Consider the following 26,488-nt stretch of genomic DNA (forward strand, 5'->3'; position numbering starts at 1 on the left):
AGCAGAAGCCAGTTTCCCTTTTTCTGGCAGTGCCCAAACCGCTAGATTACTGGCTGCTGTTGAGTAAAAGAGATCCAGTTCCCATGTGGTGTTGTGTGGTAATGATAAGAAGCTCAGCCTGTAGCCCTGCAGTGCTAAGCTGTCCATTTTGTCAAGAGTGACTTGCCTCAAAATATAAGCAAAAGCAAGTGTTAGGCACTGGGACATTCTCAATTTGAAAGTGAGATACTGATCACCCCCAGGAAATGGAATTCTGCTGCAAGCCCCTGTTAAGCACTTACACAGTGGGAGGAAAGAGTGACCAACCCAAATTAAGAGAAGGAAAAAATCTGCAGCTCTTTTTTCGTCACTCACTGGACTCATTCACAGCCAATGCCATTGGGTCACAGTTCGTGCAGGAAAACAAAAATATTTAATAAGGCCGGCCAAACTGTGTTCCAAGTGGAGAAGGCGATAGCCTGGCCCCTCAGAAGGGCTCATTAGATTCAGCATAGTAGATGTTTTTCTCCAGGTACCTTATCTAAAACCAAGGAAAAACATGTTTTCATACATCAATCTTTGGATTTCTTTCCTGGTTTTGCATGCATGTGAGAAGCAGTAAAGATGCTTCACATCAGCAGCTCTGAAACTAATAATGGTGGTTTCTGTTTTTTTTCTAAACAAAACTTACTTGAGAGTAAAGTACAGAGGCTGGGCCATGCCAAAACTTGCCTGCCTTGTTCGTTGTGGCAAATAAAGTTATGGAAAACTCACTACTTCGACCTTTGTGGATGAATTCTGTTTCTCATGTGGATACTAGAACTCCAAGTAAGTCTTTACAGAGGAAGAAAAACCAAAGCAAAACTGTATGTGCAAAAAGCCTTGTTTATATCCCACTATATTACCAAAATTTTAAGTCATCAGTCCACTGTATTGCCAAACCAAGGTAAAGATACTATCAAAAGTTATAAAAGTGCGTATTTCTTTTTCTAGTAGTTCATATCACTACTGCATCATCGGAGGTAGGCTTAGGGAGCTTAACTTTATTTTACAGTGACATATGGATATTCTTTTGGCTTTGATCAAAAGTAAATATTTTAAAGTAATACATTGTAGTAAGTTACAAAGATGATTTATTAAATTAATTTGGAAATTGTTTGGAGAGCAGATTAGTGACAGGTAGTGTTTGTTCTAGGTGAATAATTGACAGCTTTGCTTTCTTTTCTGTCTCCTAGCAGCTGCCTGAACAAGGTAACTTACGAAACCCCCACAGGCAGCGCTCCCTAAATCTTATTGTACTGATAAGTTTTTCTAAACAGGTGTTTGAATACAGCAGAGCACCTTTACTCATAATAATAGGGATCGGTAGCATGCCCGGCCTTCTGTTTGCAGGCTTTATTTCTGCTCCTCTGGTTGGCCTTGGGGCTGCCTGTAGAATATGGTGTAGATATGTGCACTTTTTAACACTGATGTCGCAATTTCCATTTCCATGCCTTCATTGCCATTCTTTGTATTGGTAATTTTCAGACTGTTTCTCTAGGCCCTGGAGAACCTGTGGATTAAAGGGTTCTGTGAAAGTTGAACAAAATTATCCTTTAGTTAAAGGCTTAAATACACTCCATGTATGTATTTTTAAGAACCTGGGAGTATTAACTAGTTTCCAGCATCTGAGAGGGACGCAGCGAAGGTCTGCTTCTGTTGATCACCTGCGGGAACTTTCTTCGTATCTCCAGGTCACAGTATTTTCACAACATGATTGAAGAAGTTTCTGATTATAGTTTGAGGCATCCGAAATCACCAGTGATACTTGGAAAACTGCACGTTTGTGGCTCATTAGAATGGTAGAATTCTCCTGCGTGCTGGTAGTCAAAAACAAAACCAATTTTTTTTTCAAAATGTGTACAGCAAGTAGTCACGCAAAGAAATCCCTTCTAAAGAGCAGTAATAGGTTGTGGGTGTATTTTGTTGGTGGTGGTGTTTTGGGGTTTTTTTTTTTTTTTCAATTTGGCCCTAACTACTTAGGGCAGTGATTAAAATGGGGGAAGAGAATAGGGAATTTTATTGTGCAACCCATTCATCCTTCAATAGAAGCGTTTAACTGATGAAGTGTCATGACGCTCTGAGAAGTATGAGCACGGCAAGGCTGGCCTGTGCTGGCCCCTGATGAGACCTGAAGTGAAATGCCTGTGAAAGTTATCGCTGTGGTTTGAAATGGATCTGTGAGTTCAGCAACACAGTTCATTTGGTATGAAAATTGTGTTTCATCAAACGTGATTTTTGTGTGCACATGGTTGGAAACAGATAGGTGTTGGCACATCATTCTGTGATCTGGTGTTGGAGGCACTGTTTCAGTCTCCTGTTGGGACCAAACCACTGTGTATAAATAGTTAAATACTCTGCGATGGAGACAGACGAGCGCAGCACCATCCTGATCTCAGGGCCTGGATGTAGAGCACTTTGACGGGGATCTGGAAGACAAAAGTAGGAGGTTTTGCTTTTTGTCGTTCAGGCCAGGAATCTGAGTGTAAGTGTCCCTTGTGCAATGTCAGTGCCGTAACCACTGAGTGAATATTTGAGACAGCCTTTCTCTGTTTTATTCACTGAAAAATAAGTAGGAAAGGATCTAGTTTGTGTTTCAGTGCAGCTCAAAAAAATGGTCAAAATGACAACACCAGAAGGGATCCCTTTCCCTGGGCACCTGTCAACTGAAGGTGCCGCAAAGGCTGAAAAACGCAGTGAGGATTAGTTAATGCAAAGCTGAGGGCAGGAAACATTACAGGTCTCTTTACTTCAATAAAGGGATGCGTTTGATGATTTCAATATGTTGAACGGATACAAGTAACAAGGGCTTAGAAGTCCTCAGCTGATGCTTTGCTGATCTCTTCTTTGCAACAAGTTTCTCAAGATAGGACCCTGAGGTACACTTAGGAGGCAGCATGGGAGAACGTTTACTCTCTCCTCTATAGTTAAAGAGGGGATCTTGGTGTTTGAGTCTTACCACATTCACACGTTTCTATAAGCACTGTTTCCTGGTTAAGACCAGCTTTTCACACACGAAAAGGCGGAGCTACGTTACATCCCACAAGTCTTACGCTGTCTGCCAAAAGGATGTAAGGGGGATATTCGAGAAAGTGGAAGAGCCAGAGGGATGTGGAGTACACTGTTTTCATTAGAAGGCCTTAGCAGCTCACACCGCTCATCTCTGAGGAGGAGTAGCTGGCGCGAAGATCTAAACGTTTTGATGGTGAGAGGAGAAAGCAGTCCGAGACTTCTCTTTCGTCAGATCCTTTCACCTCTCTGTCAAAACGCACCGCTGCTGGTCCCTGCCCCTCCGCTCGGATGCTCACCTCTTCCCTCCGCTGCCCAGTGCTTGTGCCCTCCCTTCCTCCGTCCCAAACCCTCTGCGTCCTCCCCCCACCCCCTGCAAGAAACCCTGAGGTTATCACCACATGGCATTTATCGTGTGAAAAACATAGTGACAACATCTGCCACTCCTCGAACTGAATCATTCTTTCTGAATCATTTACGTCTATGTCTGAAACGCTGCTCCCTCCATTCTCTTTTTTTTTTTTTTTTGCTTACCTTTTGTCTCTCTCTTTTATGTGAGACCGATTCCTGGGGCAGTCAGCAGCTGGAACAGTAGGCAGTGTTGCTGGGTGTAGTACTGCTGTACTCCGGTGTTTGACTGGGAGGCTTTTAAAAACATTAGCTAATTAATCCTTACTATGTGACTGAAGGTAGGCGAGCATCGCCTACCTAGTTTTATGGCTAAAAAACTGACAGTATATAATTTGCCCAAGGTGACAAAGTTGATTGATGACAGGGCTTTCTAGGTACAAGGGTGAGTTTCATTCCCTGAATGACAGTGATTACAGTCTGCGTATGAAGGATTTATGGCCAGAATTATAAGGAGAGCTTAGCCTCACGCTTGCTCACTGCATGGCATGCAGCATGTCATGGTTTGTGGCGTTTGCTCGCGTTCCAAGTCCTCTTCACGGGAACATTTCTGCTTTCCAAGCTAATGGGAAAGAGGCGGTGTCCCAAGTAAGTTCCTTCTGAAAAGCAAGGTTCACATCTATCCTGGCAACTGAAATTATGCAGCAGTTCCCAAAACTGAGAAAAGCCACATCACACCATTCTGAGGGCAATACTCGAATTGAGGGTGGCAGCGACGTACCGCTGTTCTCAACAGAGCATGTGCTAATACCCTGTGAGTTTTGAAGGTCATACTAGTTAATTATATTAGCTAAAACCAACTTCCTGCATCTGTCAGCAGTTCAAAGCCAATACATCTGTAAAACGTTAGCAGCATATTTTCTTTGTACATCCTAAAAAAAGGCAAATTAAAAAAAAAAGAAAAAAAACAGCAAAAATCCCTCCCAGAAAACCCCAAAACCAAAGTTCTTAAGTTTTTTTGCCACTGATACTGACCTACAAAAGCAAAAAGAACCTGATCTGATATTTAGATGCCAGATGAATCTTTCTGACCTGGCAGTTAGACAAATGGGGAGATTGAGATGGTGGTGACTGATGGAGAAGATGTAATGACAAGGTTTCAGTTTTACAGTGACTCGGTTAAAATGTAATGCTTCAGCACACCCTCACGCACGCAGAGTCTCAAGCAGAACAAAAGGTTGTCTGTTACATATTTTTGCAGAAGTGACTTTTTTAAAGTTCTTCGATAATTTAAATTGAGTTTTTCAAGCTTACCATTTCAAGGAGCCTTCTTGGTTCCCACTGAAATGAATACATTGATAATTTTCAGTTAAAACAAAATACTTCAGTTTGAAGATATTCAGTGAGTTCCTACAGTGAAGGATCGTCCTTGTCATCACTTCACCTGACATGAAAAAAAACCATTCCTCTGTGAAGAGGCAAGACAAAGGAAGCCAGATAATTGTAGCATTCTGTTTGCAGATAAGGGCTGACAAAAGGATAAGAGAAGTTTAATGACCAGCCCACGATAGCTCCACTACCTGTACTAGGGGATGATACCAAATTTTCTGGGTCCTACTCCAGGTCCCTGAGCACAAAAAAAATCTGTATTCCTACCCAGGTCATTGTTGTGAGATTCTGTTATTTGGCTGTTGTTACAAAGAAGCTAGCTCCTTTCTACTGGCTGAAAATGCTTGATGCAGTCCAGATGCTAATACAGTTAGAGGCGACCAGCCAAGTAACTGGTGTCCTCAGTCTGTAATTACGTGTGATTGAAAGGGGGAGTTAGGGGCAGTAAAAACTTATATCCTTCATCCTTTCATTAGCATTTGCTTGCAGAGCTCAATGCTGATTTTTTATTACCTTTCAGAAAAGTGGGCTGGGTAACATAGTTTAGATATATTTTTATTATTGGGAGTTGGTTCCTTCCATTTGCTACACTTTCATCCCTCTTCCAGGAGATGATAGAATTTCTGTACGCACAACGTGAAAGAAATCTCTTCAGTTTACAACTTCCGTCTAATTTGGGGGAGGGGGTGCTTTGTGGGAGCTATGAAAATAATCAAGGCCTACTATATTCCTGTTGCTCCTCAAAGAAAATTAAAAGGTACGAATGAAAAGTAAACTGAGCCAAGTTTGGTTTTACAAGCCAGAGCTTATTAGGGTCTAAGTCCTTTTGAGATAATTCACGGTTTCAGTTGTCCAAGCAGAAGGGCTCGGTGCACAGCTTGTATGGCTGCAGTCAAGTCATCTGAGCTATGCGCAAATGGATTTGACCAGAACTGCTGATTTTCATAAAATAATGCATACTGTATGTTACACTCTGTGGCAAGAGTCCGGTGTGATCAGCTGTCCCACTACAGGAAAATAACCTCGGAGGAGGCATTCATCAATTCTGCGACAATTTGAGTACCCATTTTTTATTGTTGTCACCAGCGGCAGCTATGATGATGAAAGATCTGAGCACAACCTACATAAATGCATATTTGTATCTATGGGAAACATTCATTTTGCTTCACTGCTGCCAGCCAGTCTGTCTCCTCTCAGGAGTCGGCTTAGGTCAGAAGAGTGAGAAATGAGACGCTTTTGATTCATAACTCAGGATAACATTTGAGAAGTTTCTAGAAAGGAATACTTCTTACAGTTGAGCTACAACTTCTTATAAGAGTCTGATTTCAGGGAATGAAATAGTGGTTATGGAGAGAGAAAATGGAAGTGTGAGGCAGAAAAATAGTGCATTCGAATCTTCCGATTCCTCTTTAGACTGTAATTTTCCCCTTCTTTCTCCTTTACAGTCAAATAATAAAGTGTTGATTTAGTGGTAGGTGACGATATAGAGAGAATACAGCCACAGCGTAGGCCGCCTCATCTTCTACGACACACATCTTTTTTGAACTGTGCTTAACCATTTGAGGTATCGTAGGTACTGATGGGCAGAGGAAAGCTCCAGACTAACACAACCAAATTATAGGCATTGTAAATGAAAAAAACCCCACTTTTTATTTAGAAAAAGGAGACAATTTTCAGAAACTTATAATGAACCTAGAAGCGTTTCTAGTGAAAGTATAAGACTCATTCTCTAAGTTGGTGTGAGAGTCTGACCATTTTTCTTGCTCACATAACCTAAAAATACCAGCTGACTTCTTGTAAAAGATTTCTTTTCAGCAGCATTGTTCGTTTCTATTCTTAATTCAAGAATCTGTGAAAGACCAAGGGATCATACATCTCTGCAGACAGCTGTGTTCCAGCATCTCATTTCAGTGACCTTCCTCCAGTCAGCTTAACAAACAACTAAGTGATAACTGGGGGCAGAAATTGGTTACCTCTGATAAATAGAGGGAGCAGTTTTATTTTGGAGCCCATCCAAAACTGCCGAAGGTAATTTTGATCATTAACATCTGAGTATACTATGTTTGTGATTTCAGTAGCTTCTGCAAAGAGGGTGTTTGTTTGTTTTTTTTTTTTTAATGTTGCTAGACTAATGCCTCAAGGTATGCACAGGAATACATCATGTACTGGCAAATGGCAACCTACAGGTGAAAAATTCTCTTAGTGATGGATATAAAAGTTGAGGCAGTGTCAGAAATTCTAACAAATAGATAAAATGCATGCTGTAACTAATGGAAAGGGGAGGTTAGAGAAGTGCTGAGAATGAGTGGTGTAAAGGCTTAGTACAGTAAAGAGAGTTGGACTGTGATGCAGTCCCTGGTGCAAATTTGGGGCTCTATTCAGGGATCTGTACTGAACAAAAATTTCTGTTGAATATTAATTCAAGTCTGATAGCAAAATGATGCTGAAGATGCTTGTAGACTTGGGCTAAGAGCTTGAAACTGGTAAGAGATTTAGAGGTCCTGTCACTATCAAACTGGGTCTGAATTCCCATATACAGTTTTACCTGTCTCCTCCTGTGTAAGTATTTCTGCACCCCACAGGATCAGTCATTTTCCTGTCTTTGTAACATATTTATTTGTAAGTGTTGTCCCTGCACAGGACTTTCTCTTCAACACTGAAATACTGTCTATCTGGGAGTTAGCCAGAGAGCCTGGACACCGTGCAATATTCAAGTGACTTAGTGTTCAGAACCTGCAACAGCTTTTCTGGGGTCTTCGAATTGTCGGGCAAGCCCATAACTAAAGCCACCCCTCTAAAATGTGTATGTATTTCAGACTCTTTGTTGCAAAGACCTCAGAGAAATGGCTCTGAGATTTTCAGTGTCAATTTTTTTTTCAGCGTGTTTGGAGTAAATGCACAAAACCCACTGCTGTATGCTGTTGGATCGTGACACTTGGATAATAAAATAAGCTGGCCAGAGAAATTAAGAGCGGAAGTAAAGACTTCTAGGCAACAATATAATGTAATATAGAAAAAATATAACTCAATTGGAAATAGCCAGCTGGCACTAATGGCTCATTTGTTTAGACTCATATTTCTAGACTGTCTGGCTTTTGGCGAGATGGGAGCAAGGAAAATCATGCCTGCCTGCCAATGGCTATCATTAAAAGCACTATTAAATAGAGCCATTGGTCTGCAGCTAAGGAGGCACTCAAAACCTTGATAAGCGGAAACGGTTTTAGGAAACTGTCAAGTACCTCAGAAGAAAAAGCTGAGCTGCAGGAAGCTGGGCTTTGTCTTCTCAGGTACTTGACAGTTTTCTAAAACCATTTCCAATTATCAAGAAGGTTTTGATAATACACTACTGGCGATCGTGTAAACAGAGGGGCAGCATCACTACACGTGGCTAAGATACAGTGTTCTGCTTGGCATAGGGGAGAAGCATCATCTATCGGCATGCTAAACTAACAAAACTTTATTTTAAGCAGATCATAAGACCTTGCTGTGCCTGAAAACACAACTTGGAATTTAGCCTCCATACAGTTGTTATTGCAATATGGTGGGTTTTAATTACTTTAAACAAACAAAAACAAAGAAACAAACCCCAAACCCCCAGAAACCACCTAGGACTGTTTTTCTGCAGGCTATCATTAAAAAGGCTTATGCAGCTGTGTTAAATGCCAGTGTTCTGGTGGAAAATAAACTGAATGCTGCTGAATTTGACAAGCCCAAATACAAAGCAATGAGATGCGCTGGTGGAAGGGTGAGAGCGGTGGGAAGTGGTGGGTACTTGGCCGGGAATAATGGGCACTAACACATGAGAACGGGATCCGTCTGTCTGGGTGTTGCCGTTTTGGGCAGGGAAAGCATCCTGCCTGCCTTCCCCCCTCCCCTCTGCTCCTCCCAGCCGCAGAAGCAGGTTCGACTCTTTCGGTAGGCTCGGGAGCACAGGTTTTGTGTCATTGTCCTGCTGCACCTGCCGAGATCAAGCGCAGGCCCCATTCGTGTGACCGTATTATCCCTTTTCCCATTTCTTGACCCTCCTTTTTGCCATCCTTATACCTCACTTTCTCTGCCTTGCTCCCCTGCTGAGTAAATAACCTGCCCCTGATTACTTTTTCCTGGGTGGTCCCAGTTTTACTAGATCCATACCCAGACTTGATATTTCTGATGCTGTTGTCTAGAGGGAATAATAACAACAACAACAGCAGCACAGCAACAATAATAATAATGATGTTATTATTATGGTATAATAATTTGTATTGGTGGTATTATTATTGTTGTTTTTATTATTCCCTTAGAGGGCATCGTGGATATGGTTACCTCACAAGCATCTGCTTTCCCTGAGGTCCCAGTACTCCCCTGTGATTACCTGTGAGGTCCTCATTCCCCCTTAAGCCCCCGTGAAGGGCAGGCATCCCTCATGGCATTGTCCGAACTTTTGTCGGCTCCTCACTCGCTTATCTGCTTCACCCAGCAATTTCTCATGCGCGGTAGTTTTCCAGATGCCATTCGGTTGGCGTGACCTCGTGGCAGGACCGAGTCAACGGCCTAGTGATTTGCCTGAAACCGTAACAGAGAGAGCACGTCCGAAGTGGTGGGGCGCCTAGTTAAGGATTGCTGACTTTTTTGCTGGCAAATACCTGTGGCACGGTGCTCGCGGCTGCGCTTGTGGAGCAGCAGGGACACAAACCTTCTGTCTGAGATGGGTTAACTTGCTAAAGGTTGGAGCGGACGGCCCAAAGCTCTTGAAAGCAAAACGCCAACGTGGAGTAAATATGTCCTGCGGCACCAGTTAGAAATGGCTCAGAAAGAATATTGTGCTGTTCGAGAACACTGTGGCACTTTCTAATCTGTAAGTCTGTCCCCAGAGCGTACTCGGCTGTTTTCAGGCTTCATTAGCTGCAATATCTTCATATATATGTGCATGTGGTGATTTTTAAAAAAAATTATCATTGTTTTCCTTCACCGTTTCAAAGAGCAAGTGTAACCGCACCTTGTGCTAAGTTTTCACGGAACGGTTTGGGTCAGAAGGGGCCGTTAAAGGTCACCTAGTCCACCCCCCCTGCAGCGAGCGGGGACTTCTTCCACCAGACGGGGTTGCCCGGAGGGCCCCCCAGCCTGGCCCTGGGTTTGGTGATCGCCTGCACCTGGGGGAGCGAGGCAGGGTAAGGAGCCAGCTGTTCCTCGTTCCCTCTCAGGGTAGCTGCCACCCAGCTGGCTTTAAAGTGCAGTGGAAGCCGGATTCTTTGTTGAGAAGTTAGGGATCTTTCTAGGTTGTCTTTGTACTGCTCTTAGAGGGAAGCATCGCAGCGAGGGAACCTGCTGGAATTCATGATGGGAATTGGTGTGTTTCAGCCTTCAAAGGGGCGAGCAGATTTTCCTGTGAGCTGTTTACAAATGGTGAGTGCTGGCTGGACGGGCCCTGTTGCGCACAGCGGAGATACGGTAGCCGAGGACTGGAAAATAGCCTGGTTTTTTGTAGGGGGGGGTGCGATTTGGGAGCAGGGGAGGAGGCTGCCAGGTGGAGGTGAAGATCTGTGGATGCTTTGTTAAGAGTTGTTATTCTGCTGATTGCGATTCTTGCTAGGAAAGTGGTGGTCTGGTCTTGCTGCAGAGGTTACTTTGTTGTAAAAACTTAGATAAAAAGCTCTATGTGCCCTTAGGGGTGGTAATCTTAAACCTTACACAGCAAAGAAAACAATCTGAAATTAATACACCAGCAAGCGTGGTTTGGTTTGTTCTACCTCTTGTGCTGTGAGTAAGAGGTTTTCATTTTAAAAGCTTTTTTTAAACATAGAAAATGGAGCACCTGTTTGCCAGGCAAGCTTCCTCCTGTGCTGGCTGACACCTGCACTTGATATTCAACTGGTGTATGCAAAGCTTTGTTTAAATGATGTGTTTCATTTTTTGAAAACCTTCAAGTATATTTAAGTCACAGTATGAGAGCAGTTTATTTAAATGTACTGGTTCATTTTCAAAGGCTTAGTGTTAGGTGCCCTTTCATGGCAAATGTGCTGCTGCTCGTATTCCTTCTTTATTGAAATGCTGTTCATGAGCATAATTCTTTTCAGTATTATTATTGAGATCTCTACTGGATATGTGCCAGGACTGTAATGCCTGAGTTTTTCAGGATCTTCAGAATTGCCCACACCTTAACAAAACAAAATAAATAGAGCAGTTGGGTTCTGTGATTCTTATGAGGTGCTGATTGGAGTAAGTGTTCACACAGCTCAAAGAAATTATGAATATGTGTGTCTTGTCTGCTATTGATTATTCCCATATGTTACACATGCTCTTCTTCATCCTGGTCAGACTACATGGGGCAAAAAAAGTGTGAAAATCTTTATTCATATGTTGTTAGGCTCTTGGATAAACCTTGGCATGCCGTTTATGGAAAATAATTTGCTCGATTAGCTTTGTACAAATTTTTCATGGATTGATAAATGCTGAAATAATTTACTTAGTGTATTGGAATGAAATTCAGATTGTGTGCCAATTACGTGATGTTCACTTAGCACACTTCCTTACTGGCAATAGATACTGTGCCATGGGAGGTCAGTGACTGTTATTCGGGTACCACTGTGGAGAGATGGAAGCACAGTTTACCTTCGTTAGTAACAGCAAAACCATCTCCGAATGTCTTTAGCTTTCTCTGATTGAGATGTACTTGTCCAGGTTTAGTTCTTTACACAAGCAATTATTTGTTCAAATATTCTTGGAATGCTGATTTAGAGCGCTGCTGGATAACAGGATTGAGTCAAACTGGTGACATGAAGTCTGCTCTCCTCTTTCTAAATTATTGTGAGAAGAATTTGGCCTTAGTTTTTGAAAGCAATCCAGAAATAATGCTGGCAAAGTGGAGACAGTAAAACCTGCCTTATGGAAATCTGCAGAAGACACACATGCTTTTATGTATGTGAAGAATAAGTTACTGAAGCCTGAACCAAAACCTGAGAGGTACTATCTGGTATTTCTGTCCTGGAGTGGAAATCATTCATGATGCAGATATTGAGCAGTAGTGTTCAGGCCTTAGCAAAGGCTGTTCAGCACCTAGGGTTCAGGGTCTTTTGGGGAGAGAGGCGAAACGTTCCCCTCCAGGATCATGCAAAGTTTGTCTCTCTGATAATGATTGCAGGCTCAGGCCCTGTCTAAGTCAGTTCATGTGCATTGAGCAGAAGAACCGTATCGCACAATTTCCACAATTTAACTGCTATAAATCATACTTCTCCTATGTGTGGCAAGTAAGCAAAAAAAAGCGTGTCACAGTTTGAATTACGTCTGTCTAATTTCAGCATTGTAACTGAGACGAATCTGACTTTGTTCAATGATTCATGGATTGCAAGAAAAAAGAGATGAAAAAGGGTATTTGTTAAAACTGGATGCTAAGCTTTAGTTTTGGACTTCGGGGGTAGGGGTGGGGAAAGCCTCACTCTATGTGTGTCTGTGGTTATCAGAGATATTTGATTTGCACTTTAGTTTGATTTTCCCCATGAAAATTGGTGTGGACGAATACTTTTTGCATGGTACAGATACTTTAAGATTTCAGGAGGGCAATGCAAAATGCTTTCCGAGTTCAATAAGTGTTTTTGCAGTAGTTGCACCTTACTGTAGGCTTAAAGAAAAACACTCCACCATGCCATGTGTAGTTCAACCTTTCTGGAACTTTAATTGGGCTTTTCTACCAGCATCATCATCAAGTAGAGGCACGTGCTTTTCACCTGTGAGAAGGAATAGGGGAGGAGAAGAGTGAAAGTGTGTTCTGTATCCCTTCCTTTTTCTGGCTGTATTTTCAAATAGCTTGTAGGATAAAGAGAGCTCTTGAATACCAAGTGATCAAAACGTGGTACCTTCTTTGTAGTTGTCTTTGTTACTTAACTATCTTGTTCTAACAAACCAACCTCAAAGAAACTAAAAATACTTGTTAAGTAGCACGACATTACACAATCATTTTAACATCTGATGTGTCTATGCACAGCAGAGGTATCTGAGGAAAAAGGAGAATTTCTGAGTGAGTTGAAGCATGAAACATCACAACCTTGCAGTGAGAGAGTTAAAGATGAGTACTCTGCATATCCCTATATGCATGTTCAACAGCTGATGGAAAGTTAGTCTAGACTATCAGTTGAATTTGTATCAGCAAAGGATGCAGTCATGTAATGCTTGATTGCTATTAATTTATGTATTTACACCAAAGATAGAAATGTGGAAAATGAAATTAAGAACTGTATCCTCTGTCTCCACTGAGAATTCCCCTGTTGTTTTCTCTTTGAAAGGGGAAAGAATATCACAGCTGCAGAATCAGAACCTGGTCTCCCAAAATTTAACCACAAGCTTTCTTTCTGTGTATTTCTTATTCTGTGTGACTTTGTGAAGATAACATTTGTGAAGGACTTGGTTATCGTTGTAGAAAGCCATAGAAAAAGCAACAACAGAATGTGTCTTTGCAATATTTGAGTCTTGTGCTGAACTCCTGGTTGAAAGTAGGATTAGAAAATTATTATGTCTGTTTGCTACCTAGTTTACTAAGGAAACAGGGCTAAAAAGAATAATTGTTTATTGAGAACTGTCCATCTTGTACCCTGAATGCATCAGTGGTGCTCAGTGACTTTGTTAATTTGTAAAGCCTTCTGTGTAGGGAGAAGAGGGTAGTATAATATAGAAGCAATCAGATTTTTAAACCAGAACCCTGGATAAGCACCTGCATTGCTACGTTATTGATGTAATTTAGAGCAGGTCTGGAATGAAAAGAATCCATCCTCAGTCACCAAAAATCACTCTGGGTAAAGAAAGAACCATGGTAAAATGGTCAGGGAAGAGACGCTTTTAGAGCTGGTATGTGTGTGCGAAGGCAGAGTTTTGGAGCACTTGCATAGCAGATACTTTATTTTAGACATTGATGTGAAGAATGTTCTTAAGCCTACAGCAGTGTATTACAAGTCTGAAAACGTGTTCTCAATTCCCTCATTTCTTGTTGGTTACCTGCGTGCTTCGCGGTGCAGGCACTGCTTTCCCTCAGACCCCCTGATACAGGACTGGCTAATGCGAACAGTAGCCCGTTTTCCCCCAGTGCCTGCAGGAGCTGGTGTATCGTTTGGGATGAGGCAGGGAGATTAGCTTCGATGAAGGCAAATGTGCATGCTCAGAGGGAGAAATAAACATGTCAGATGTAGCGATAAAACGGTCACAGGATTATTCTGGGTCTGGGTATCAGTTTTGATTAAATTGTGAGATATTTCAACTTCAGAACCACTGAAAGGTTTGGAATACAGAGATGTTAGAAAGCGAGTATAAGTTCTGTTTCCCAACGTGGTTTCACTAACTGCAGCAAATTTGACCTGACAGAAAACCTCCTGAAGTGTAGGGTTAGATTCATTGGGCTTGGGCTAAGCCCCCAGGTGGGGTACAGCCATGTCTCTTTCCTTTAAAACATTCTCTGTGCTTAATCATCTAAGGTGTAAATAGTAGGCTTTCCTCGGTTTTCCTCCTGTCCTCGTTTCAGCTGGGATAGAGTTAATTGTCTTCCTAGTAGCTGGTGCAGTGCTGTGTTTTGAGTTCAGTATGTGAAGAATGTTGATAACACTGATGGTTGCAGTTATTGCTATGTAGTGTTTAGTCTCAAGTGAAGAATTTTTCAGCTTCTCAAGCGCAGCCAGCGAGAAAGCTGGAGGGGCACAAGAAGTTGGCACAGGACAGAGCCAGGGCAGCTGACCCAAAGTGGCCAACGGGGTATTCCATACCATGTGAAGTCAAGTCTAGTGTATAAACTGGGGGGAGTGAGGGCGGGGGATAGTCGCTCGGGGACTAACTGGGTGTTGACCAGCCAGTTAGTGAGTGAGCAATTGCACTGCGCCTCATTTGTACATTCCACTCCTTTTGTTATTGCTGTTGTCATTTCACTAGTGTTATCATTATCATGCGTAGTTTTTTTTCTGTTCTGTTACACCGTTCTTATCTTCATCCCACCAGGTTTACTCTTCCTGATTTTTCTCCCCCATCCCACTGCGGGGGGTAGGAGAGGGAGTGACTGAGTGGCTGCATGCTGCTTAGTTGCTGGCTGGGGTCCTTTCCTCCCCTTTCCTCCTTTCCTTTCCTCCCCTTTCCTCCCCTTTCCTCCCCTTTCCTCCCCTCTTATCCAAGCAAAGAACACACCAGTAAGTTAAACCTAATATAACTGTATAGTTTTAGAAGGGCTTAGTTCTAGAAACCTAGAGAACATCAGATCATTTCATTACAATATTTGCTACTTCCCTTATTAGACTAAGAGTTATAATAACATGTAGAGATTTGCCATTTATCTATATGTCATCTTAGTACAAAGCTGCTTTCCTTATCAAGTTGGTACTTCTCATAAATCACAGATTCTGTATCCTGACTTATTTTCAGAGAAAGCTGCCTTCTTTCTCTGCGCCGCCTTCCCCCCCCCCCCCACTTTTCCTGGTCTTTCTTCCGAGGCTTTTCCATCTGCCAGGAAACTTTTAAAAGTATCATTCAAAACTGAGTGTTGTTGGCATGAGTAAGATGTAGTTACAAAGTATGCTGTTGGTGTACTGCTGCTTTGTACCATCGCAAGGAAAGCGGATGATCTGACCTCTGACTCTTCACTGTCGCTCTTCAACACAACCCGTTTTACAACTTTGGAATAGCCATCTCCTTCTTCGACAGTGACAGGTTTTTGCGGTGTTCCTTGCATTAGGACTTCCTCTTTTTCTGTGCCATCTGGAGAAACGTATCGCCGGATGATCTTTCTAGTGACCTGAAGGAATGAAATAGAGCTTTGTCCTGAAAGAATTAACAATTCCTTCTTATTCTCTATATAGTATTTTCTACTCAAGGGGCATTCTTACCTATGCAGAAAAACCTACACAGATGGTTCAGTATTTTAGTCTTTAACACATATACTCAAAAGTACCTGTACTAAAGCTGCAAGTTGACACATCTGCCCTACTCAGGTTACCACACAGCAAAGCTTCCATAAACGTACTTCACAAGTGGGCACAATATAGATATTGGAATGACCCTCTAAAGCAGTAGTTATTATTAGGAAAAGAAGTACAGTATTTCAGAGGGAAAACATACTTTACAACCACAGAACTGCTAGAAAACATTTTCAGAGTGGCATTTTCAAAAAGGCTTTGGGAAGTAAGAGGTTAGCAGCTTGGCTATCAAACGCTTAGAAGTAGATTCACAGAGGAACTTGGACACCATGTAGTAACACTGCTGGTACTAACCACTGCTGAACTAGTAAGCTGGATTTAACCTACTTGAGAGACTAATCTGCTGCTTAAGCTTTCAAAGCATTGGCAAGCCAAACAAAGAGGAGCAGAAGAGAGTTACAGGGCTCAAGATGAGATAAATTTCTCAGGAGGATGGGTATGCATCCCTCTGGGGATGACCTGCAGCTCTACGGTTTTGTCCACCTTCCCAGCCCCTTTCGACAAGGTAACTTTAAGCAGTTACCTCCTGCTCTGTCCAAAAGCTTATTGGCTGTGATGCTCAGTCAGACTGGGTCACCTCTATTAAATAGTCACAGAGGTGGGGGCAGTGCCCTCCCAGGCACGGACCTACCCAGAAGAATATACTCATGCTCACTCCTGCACAACGTGCCCAGGAATATTTGGTTGGGGTTGTTTATTTTAATATGAATTCAAACAGCTTCCAGAGACATGCTATCCAGCTGAGGGTCTATGACGTTTTCTTGGGAGATGACAGATGGGAGTTTGCCACCAGCAGAATTCAGCCAAGTCCTAGACCAATTCTCTAAGCCCTGAGTTGTCAGATAAGGCAAGGAGCACAGAATTTCCACTTCCGTGCTGTGCAGAATTCACTTTTATAAGCATGGTCTGAAAATGCTTATTTTGAGGCCATCACACAAATAAGTACTTCCTATGTTCTTTGGGCCATAAATCTGAATCGTATGTACAGACACAGAAATTTAGGAACCTGGTCAGGCACAGCTGAGTGGACGTTTTGAGGATCTAAAGTCTGGATTTAGACGACTCTTGCAGACCCAGCCCTCCATTAGTGTCATTAATACGAGCAAACATGATCTTAGATAAAATTGTGGTGGTGTGGTTTTTCGGTTGTGGTTTTTCTTTTTTTTTTTTTTTTTTTTAAACTTTTTCTCAGAAATGTGGATCTATGCAGAATTTTCACTGGCTTTAAGTGGGCTTAAAGTTATAAACTGTAACACAGAATGATCTTGCAAATCAAAATAATTCTTCAAACTTTGGAATCTCTCATGAACAAAAATTCTGGTTCCTTCCACGCTGTAGTCTAAAAAATGACGCCCCTTCACAAAACAAAATTTGGCTTGTATGTGAATGTATTTATACTTCCTTTTATAAGACAGTAAGAAGGTAGCAAGGGGCATAACTGACAATACCTTCTTTACCACTGTGTGGCCATGTTCATCTGTATATTGCTCTTCTGTGACTGTTTCTGGTGGCATTTCAGGCATACTATCAGCCTGTATGACAAAGAACAAAGTTTTATGAAGTAAGACCTTCATGTAGGTAACTTTAAAGAAGCAATTTTAAAAATGGTTAATTGGTTAAAGAACGAAAAAATAAAAATTGAGAAGTGTTAGAAAAAAATTTGTTCTGCAAATAAATACTTAGAAAGCATGCAAAGAAAAGTTATGCCACAATGGACAGGCAAATGTATGTTAGTTGACAGTGTTGTGTATGGGGCTGAGAAGTCTTCATCTTCCTACTGAGACACCCAATGGAACTTAGAGTTGGGTTAGCAGTATTACTATAATGCTCCCTTCCAGAAAAGGTATTGGAATGGCTTATCCAACGCCCATGCGCTATTCAGGAGCATTCCAGCTTCGGGTGCAATATCAGCCAAGTGGTTGTCTCAGCAGCATGCCTGACGGTGTTACCAGGGCCTAGTCACCACACGCTCGTGCAATCGTTCAACACTCGGTACCTGAATAATCACCCGGCGACGAACAACCCTGGTAGTGACCATCTCGTCCTCGTCCGAGCTGGTCTCCAGCCCACCTAACTCCTCTGCTAACTCCTAGTGGAAGCATGGAAGCAGTGCTCTGTTGTACGTGGTACTAGCAGTACTTACAGGTCCTGTCTTGTTTTTATGTAAAACCATCTTCACTTCTGAAAATGTTTGCTTTTAGGATTTGGGCCTCTTACCTGACTGTAATCTGTGAAACATTGATGTGGGGTGGGAGGCTTTGGCCACTTGACTCTACCTTAGCTGTTCATTAGCATATTGAAAAAAGAAGGATGAATCTGTGCGGTACTAGTTCTATAGGATGCTCTTAGTGTTCTTAAGGTTGCCAGGGGCAAGCCTGAAGTTTATGGCATGACATCGTTGCAGGTGGACTAGAAGGTATTACTAACACCAACTCTGGAATTCATTCAAATTGCATAAGGTTTCTGTATTAATTACACAGAAATTATATGAAAACCTTTTAATCCTCCATACCGGGAAGTACGTAGTGCAGCATATAGACAGTAGGACTAAACAATTTTAACTAGAGGACAATGTATCAATAGCCTTGGCACTGGAAAGATCAAGAAAAATTAGTAACAAGTGTTTAAGTTCTTGCCTCTCCTGCATAGGGAAGAATTAAAAATTTAAATTAAGCAGAAGGGGAAGAGTAGCTGAAAAGAACTACTTGGGAAATATCAACAGTATAAAAGCATAAAGGGGAAAATAGATGGGGGGGGTGGTGTTTCTTTTTGGTGGTGCTAGTGGTTGTTGCTTAATAAAAGAACAGGAGGGAAAAAGTAATACACTATCTTTGAGGGCAGCCTTTCCTACAGCAGCCACTATATTGAGTTCTATTGTAGCTAATCTTTCAACATCTGAGTTATCCTACACATTTGATAGTCCACCTTTTTCTGAAATCCCAGAGGCAGAGCTCTGGAATTCATTCGAGACACGGTACCTTTGCCAACATAAACAGCAAAGAAAGAAGAGCGGGTTTCTAGGTGAATGTCAAAACAGGGAACAATTTCTGCTTAAGTAGAACTGTGCTTTTTCTGCTCTAACTTCACTGATAAAACTTATTTCCTGCCCAATTATGCCTTCCACTGAGAACAGGGGAAACAAGCTGTTTAAGAATAAACCTTTATCTGCCAAGGAATTTAAATTTCCTACTAAAAGCCATATAGTTGCTTTCTTTCATTGCCTCTTGAAGTCTTCCCCTCTCCAAACATTGCCATAAGGTTCCTTTGTCTTACACAACCAATAACCTACCTCACACAGTTTTTGTTCTTCTCTTACATCTCCTATATCCATTTCTCTTTACTGCCTGCATGCTACATAAACACCATTCTCAAGTTCTTTTCTTCTGCTGCATCCTTAGTATTCTGCAACATACATCCTGCTGCCTCTTTTCCATCTCGCTAACTTTACAGTATTTTTCATGTCATTCTTCATGCTGCTCTGAGCTACTCTTGCCTTTCTCCATAAGCTTTTAACATTATTACTTTGTCTTTCAGTACATCTGTTTTTCAGCTTTCACTTGTACGTGGTTTGTTTCTGCACCTGTTATTTACACTAATTCTTTCTCAAGTGCATAGACATAACTGTCACAGACCAAAGGACAAATAAGCATAGCAGAAGCCGAATTATAGTCTAGACTTTAGGATCTGGGTTTTGATTCAGCTTTGAAAACCTTTGTACAAATGACTATAGCTAGCCCTTATAACCACTGAGGAAAGGAGAAAAGACTCAGTTGCAGACCGTGATTAATTAGGCTGATTAAAAATATTCTCATCCTAAGGAATGAGCGAGACATAAAAGGGGTTCTTTTGTGTCAAGTACTTTGAGGCAAAGTTGTTGTTTACCTTTTCTAAAGATTCCTCTTCATAGCCTCTTCCAAACTTTTCTGTCTGCTCATCAGTTGACTCCACTATCACTAGACTAGTTCTCCTTGGAGAGAGGTCATCCTGGTGGAGTTGGGGTTCCGCGGGCTCTTGGATGATGGGAGAGTCACCTCTCTGAGCAGACGATGGGGGCTGTGGGGATGGTTTTTCTCTCTCTTCCTTTGCCGCACTGAGGTGTGCAGATTTTTCGCTTGCTGCGTTTCCAGTTACTGGTGCTGCAGACTGTTCTGTTCCTGGAGTTGTGACACTGTGAATTACAGGTTCAAGGGAAGTTACTACCACGCAGTGCTTTCCAATCCCCATAAATGGAACATTATGCACTGATTAAATATTGTCTGTCGTCTAGCAAAGTCTAGAAATAACTGATATTCCCTGACAGTAACTACAGAGCAATCTGGCTAGGAATCCCTCTCATCTTCCCAACCCAAGAAAATCTCCAAATGGATGTCCACATCCATTGCACCCAATTCTGCAAAACTTGGTCTTTGTAAAGGATTTATGTGAACTCTGCTGTCACTTGTGCTCTCAACAAATCTACCTATTACCTATTAGTTTGGGGGGGAAAAGAGACTGGATCAGTACAGATGGATGTAAAGCAACTACTACATTAATTACAAGCTACACAGCTGCAGGTGAGGAGAGGCCAACTTTTATGTAGAATTCTGGAGCCTTACCAAACAGAAATTTAGCATATTATCTTATTTTGTTTGTAATATTACTTTCACTGTTGAACATTGCTATGACTTAATTGCTGCCCCAAGTTATTTAAACGTATTATTATATATGTTACATAGTAACATACATAAAGGTAATACATTAAAGCATATGTACATGCAATATTTTTGTGTTGCATATGGGTGAATTACTTCAGGTATTAAGTATATTATATGTAAGGTATTACTTCAGGTATTACTTCAGCTAGCTCTCATCCAACTGTGTTTTATCAAGTAACCTTGTAACTCTGATGCTAGCTTGAAAAGGTCACTTCTGATTTGCACTAATTGTGAAAACATTACCCGCTTCACCACCTAGAATCTTCTTCTGAGGTTGACTTTTCTCTTTTTGTGTATATCGGTTAAAAGAAAAAAGACAACTATATCAAAACTAGTGGAATTACAGCCTGAAAAATAGTGAGCCTGCAAAAATTAAATCTTCCCCTTCTGAAATATCTGAGATGCTTGGAAGCTAGCATTTACACGCTTGCTTTTTTCCCCTCTCATCCTAAAAATTAATTGAGGAAACTGTTAATTTTTAATAATAGGACTCCAGATTCCCTTCTCCATAACCAATCCCATAAGTAGATAACAGTAATAATAACAGTAATAGAATAACTTGCATGTATATGTTTTTTTTTCCTGATACAAGTTGGGTTTTGACAATTTGTTGTGTTCCTCCAACTACTGCCCTTGAAACAATTGTGTTCTAAGTAAGAAAAGGTTTCATTGTAGTATAAGTTAAACAGTATTGATCCAGCCTTTTTTTCCCATTCACCAGGCTATACATATTATTCCTCTTGGTACGCATTCCTTATGAACAATTTAAATCTAGCCCAATTTTCCTCCTAGTTCAAAGTAGACATGAAGTGTAGTGATATTCCCATCATCACTACTCTGATTTAGTATTGGCAATATTGTCTCAAATGTATTCTCCATTCCTCAGAAACATTCATTTCCTCATGCAAATCATTAGGAAGTGGTATATTTGCCAAATAAGTCCTCTACCTTACATGCTGTTTTCTGTCTCCGACACTCTCTCCTGGGTGTAAAGCGTATTTGAGCAAAAGAATCCTCATAAGACCATTTGCTGGACTCAGCTGCACCTTGACTGTTTGGGGCTGCATCTCCACATCAAAGCTAATAACTCCCAGAAAAGTCACTTCTTTGGAAGGGGATCCTTGATACTTTGCTAGCCTATGAATACCTGAATCGACCCTGCATAGAGTTCTCAGTGTGGGCACATGATAAGGGATGGTGGGAAGAAAGAAACGTGATCCTTTTCAAGTTCCTTTCCAAATGAAACCAACCCCACTGACAGCCCCAAATCAGAATTCAAGGCTTTGCTGTGCAGGTCTTCTAAATCCGTACCTTACCACGTGTTGTTCCCTCAATTACTTTTGTCCTGTCTGTATATAACCCTGTTTCTGTTCCTTTGGCCATCTGAAACTTACTTTTAAAAATCGAGTTCCTAATACATGGTTATGAGTTTTGTAAGTAATGATTAAGTTGGAAAATTTTTGCCTCAATTGAAAAAACCATCCTGAAGTTGAAGGCAGGCCCCTCTAGCGTTAATTAAGTTTAACATTACTTGCCATCTAACGTATGAAAAATATATACAGTTTGCCAAAAGACCCGACCTCTACATTATCCCTCTTTTCTGTCATATGTACTAGACTAGATTATTGCTTTGTGTTCACAGTGACAAACTGACCTTTTTTTTTCCTAATCCTTAAGGCTTCCTCCACATGGATTAAAATGTCAAACCTGCAGTAGGAAGTAACGAACTGGTGCACACAATTGGAGGAAAATTCTAGTGAGTTCCTATGTTTCAAAGAAAACTGTAAAATTGTCTTATTACACAGAGAAGAGATAATCCGTTCCACATAGGTTTCATTCTGGTCTTTTGACACTTACAAATATTCACGTTGTGAAGCAGATGGTTTTTCTGGCACATCTTGGGGTTTCCCTGAGAATTCAGCTTCTACTTGTTCCTTATGTGCTTGTCTCAGGAGCTCAGCCATTGATAGTTCTGCCTCACTCCTGGGAGTACTGTCCTGAAAAGGAGAATAACTGACAGACACGTCTTCCTCGGAGACAATTGGAGGGTGTTCAGTTGGCTCACTGTCTTTAGATATTCTATGTTCTTCTTGCTTATGTCTTGAACTGTACAGTTCTTCTTGCAGTGCAGAAAACCCTTTAAAAAATAGAGAGATGAGAAATGTCATTACAAGTCTTGCTAGAATTCAAGAAGTCCTTTTAAAATCCCTGGATGGACCACATTACCTGAAATTTTTAGACATCTTGAGTGGAAGAGGACATGACCTCTCTAAGTAGCTGGAGGAACACTGGATTACAACTACTATTGCCAAATAATGAATCTTGACAGTAACAGGCAAAATAAAATTTACCCAGAAATTTACCTAGAGTCATCTCTTGATCTTGAAACCCTCGAAGTATGAAAGAAGATTTGCAACAGATTTTTTCCAGCAGATTAGAACAGGTCTTAGTGACTTCCCCCCCCATTATTCATCTGCTTATGGAAAAAATAACAAGTACGGACAAAGAAATTCATACAGGACTAGGCACAAGAACTAGCTAATTTATGTGCTTCAAAGCATATAAACACATCTACCCACCCCCAACCCCTCATCTCAAAGCAAGGCCTCTCATTCTGCAAAAAATATAAAATAATGTATGCGTTTCTCTTCCACGGGCTATAAGGCACAAGCTTGGGCTTTTGTTTTTCCTTATGGGCCACATTCGCTAGGAACCTATTGAACTCTGACCAATAGCTTGGGGGGAAAACGTAACTGCTTGTACTGAATTTGAGCTGGACATGGAGGTCAATGTTCTAAAACTAATCAGCTGTGATATTAGAATGCTAATTATAGCAAACAACCTTCTATTCCTGCATTCTCTTACAGATGGGATGTTTGCAGCTGTCTAATACTTTACCGAGCTACTAGTTCAATAATAAGTTAAAGATGTAAAAGTATCACCCCCAGAAAAGAGGATTTTATTTCACATAATTTGGAGGCATTTCTTTAGTTTACAACCATTGATGTAATCTACTGAACTTTTATACTCAAGAAATCCAACCCTATTCATAGCAGAATTACAATATCCTGGATACTTGAATCCAAAGGTTTTTCCAAAGCATGGAGTAGTTTTCCTTTTACAAATCTTGGTCAAATCCTAATACAACCTTCTTAACTTATATGGAAGTACTTCTATAAGCAAAAAAAAAAACCCAAAACAAAAACCAAACCAAAACAAAAAACAAAAAAACAACACCAAAACCAAAAAAACCAACAAACTGGGCATAAGTATTTGCGGTAGTTTCTGACAACATTCCTTTATTTGCTTTATAAGAATCAGCTAACGCAGAGATCTTGTAACTGGTGAAATAGTGACCTGTGTGACGTCACGCTTGCATTCATCCATATTATCTGTGCTTTCAAAATGAGATTCTAGTGCTCAGTCTTAAGAGTTAACAGATTATCCTAGTCAAACATTGCAGAACAGAAACTAGTGCTTAGATGAGATAACCAGGGCAGCCTGGATCAGGAAATGTTTACCTTCGCTATGGTCCAATCCTATTGTTTGTTCAATTTCTGCGTACGTGCGAGTGCCGTGGACCTGCATGGAGTCTATGCCGCTGGTCTCCATTAGGTGAACAATGTCCATTCGGTTGATTTTTGTAAGACATTGGGTAAGATTTGTATCTGTGGCATTAGAACGACACCATGTAGCCGAGTTAAAAATTTCACATGCTCTCTCCACTCAGTTTTCCATATGAAGGACATATGTAGGATACTGAACAGTATAATATCATATATAAAATACAGAAGCATTTAGAAGCATGGCCGTGTAAAACGTAAAATTAACAGAAGGGCTGCCTATAAAAATTACCACTCGTTTTGTTTTTTCCTTTAACAAATTTGTTTAGTTTCCCCCCAAATTTCTCAGTTTAGGAAAAAGAGGCTTCAGTGTTTTTTCCACTCTTTCTTTGGAAGATGATGTTCTGCCTTGCCCTCAAACGACCAAGATGAAACTATTTTCTCTGAGAATCCTATGATATGCCATGTTACACAGACAAGCTTAAAAAAAAAAATTAAGTCCAATTATGGTCACTCTTTCTATAGCCTAAACTTTACCTGAATTTTCTTTTTGTGACTATAACACACATCTGTCACCCCAGCTAGCAAATTGGAGACAGTTGTATGTACTATAACTGGAAACGAACCTGTTGCATGTTTCCCATCCCTTTCAAGCCAGTATTTGAGGAGTGCATGGCTCTGGTCTTGAAGTGAATTAGGGTTTTCAATTCGGATCTGGTGAATTTGCTCCTCTGTGAAATCCAGTTCTCTTGCTAGCTCTGAAAAAGAAATCCATCTCTGTAAAGCTCTCTTTTTCTTTTTCCCCTACTTTACATCTATTTTACGGCTGTCAGCAGCAAAGTGGATTACAAACTTTTCTGAAACCAAATTCTCATTGCTTCTATGTACCTTGTGTTATATTTAGAGACACCGTTAAACAGGAAGTTCATGGCAAAGTCAGAAATGTATTATGCCTAGCAGTGATGGGTCTGTGTGAGCTTTTATTTTTTGTGTCTACCATTCCTAGTTCTCGGAGGCAGTGACAAGCTATCAAATAGAGTGCGCTTGCAGAAATAGCACACGAGCAGAGAAAAATATTTTTCTAGCTGCAGAGCACCATGCTTAGCAGATTCTATCCTCTAAAATGATGACTGTTTCAGAAACTTTGATCAAAATCTAGTAAAAGACTTCATTTTAAGGCTTCATTTAAAGAAAAGTAAATGTCTCTGAATTACAGTTGAAAACCAAAAACTGAAAAGGTGAAACTAAGAATAACTGATGTCTTTCTGACATAGCATAGGGTCAGACTGCAGTCCAGAAAAGAGAAATGGTTTAATGGTCTGTAACATCTTTACTGTATACAGAACCAGGGGCAGCCTTCTGCCATCAACAAACTAAGATGCAAATGTTGAAAGAGGTCATCAAATGAGTTAAAGCCATGGAGAATTTGTGAGATTCCTACTGTTACTCCTGATCTTCAGATTTCTGCTTCTTTCACAAATAAGGATTCATATTCTATTCCATTATCATTATCGCTGTAGTGGCATGGACTTGATTTTGGAGGGAGTAATGTTTTAACAGGGTGGAGGGAACCCTAACCCCAAGCCACCTTATTTCCAGGCTGGCTTATAAACTGTTGCAAATGTAAACTTCAACAAATATACAGTAACGACACATTAGATTCAAATCCTAGCTAGTCAAATAAGTTTGAACAAAAACCAACTACTATTTTATCCCCCAAAGTAACATTTGACACAGTAATCTTTACCATAATATAAGGCAGGAATGTTTATGCAGGTGTATTACCCTGCCCTCTCTAAAATGCTATAAAACATTAATGTCTATTTTGATGAGCCTCCATTTTTTTCTAGTTTTGTTTTCAGAACTGTCTATTATTTTATATAAAATTTTCAGCAGATTCCTAATCTGTTACATTACACAGGTGCAAGTCCTACTGATTTCAAGATAATCCACTTTGGGAAGCGTGACACACGGTCTCAGCCTTCTCTATGGATTGAAATAGAGGACAGGAAAGGAAGAGGTGAGTAAGATAAGCAAAAGTATCAGTGATATTTTGCATGTGCTCTGAGGATGCTTATAAAAACAATATAGAGCACCATCTTTGTTATCACGGATTTAACATTTTTTCTCTGGTATACAGCTCTTCTTTAACTCCTAGAGCTGTGCTTATTTTCAGGACCATGGTACTGCTCCAGGGATAGATACAAAAAAGAGTAGACCTGATTTAACTTTTTCTGCAGCAACTTTTTGTTAGATTGCACAGTTTGACACAGCATTTACGTTTCTGCACAGCTCTTTTTCTTTGTAAACACTTTTGAGCTGATTTTCAGTGATAGACATCTGCATTTCATTCTGTGTTACTTTCACTTGTCCCCAGTAGCGTTAACTGTCTCAGATCTATTAAATCCACTATATTAAAGTGACTGTTACAAAGAGGTCCCCTTTTTATCCCTTTTTCCTCAGCAAAGTTCTGTAGAAAAGAAGCTGATGTTGTTTATCCCTATAGTGGCCTTACAGCTCAGCAGTTCCAGGACGCATATGATTTTTA

The 26,488-nt window shown here is 40.8% G+C and overlaps 1 protein-coding gene across 1 annotated transcript in view; it reads right to left on the bottom strand.

Annotated features, from left to right (window-relative positions):
* Window positions 1-466: 466 nt before the first annotated feature.
* Window positions 467-26,488, bottom strand: part of ANK2 (ankyrin 2) — a 266,851-nt gene continuing 240,829 nt past the window's right edge. The window contains exons 43-52 of the mRNA XM_030020810.1: window positions 24,567-24,698; window positions 23,899-24,045; window positions 22,235-22,514; window positions 19,566-19,851; window positions 17,680-17,772; window positions 17,132-17,215; window positions 15,326-15,502; window positions 10,975-10,978; window positions 8,562-8,671; window positions 467-520 (exon numbers count right to left, since the gene is read on the bottom strand). Coding sequence (XP_029876670.1) covers window positions 467-520; window positions 8,562-8,671; window positions 10,975-10,978; window positions 15,326-15,502; window positions 17,132-17,215; window positions 17,680-17,772; window positions 19,566-19,851; window positions 22,235-22,514; window positions 23,899-24,045; window positions 24,567-24,698 — 1,367 coding nt within the window. The remainder of the gene's footprint in view (window positions 521-8,561; window positions 8,672-10,974; window positions 10,979-15,325; window positions 15,503-17,131; window positions 17,216-17,679; window positions 17,773-19,565; window positions 19,852-22,234; window positions 22,515-23,898; window positions 24,046-24,566; window positions 24,699-26,488) is intronic.

Source organism: Aquila chrysaetos, chromosome 1 (genome assembly GCF_900496995.4).
Source record: "Aquila chrysaetos chrysaetos chromosome 1, bAquChr1.4, whole genome shotgun sequence".
Lineage (NCBI taxonomy): Eukaryota > Metazoa > Chordata > Aves > Accipitriformes > Accipitridae > Aquila > Aquila chrysaetos.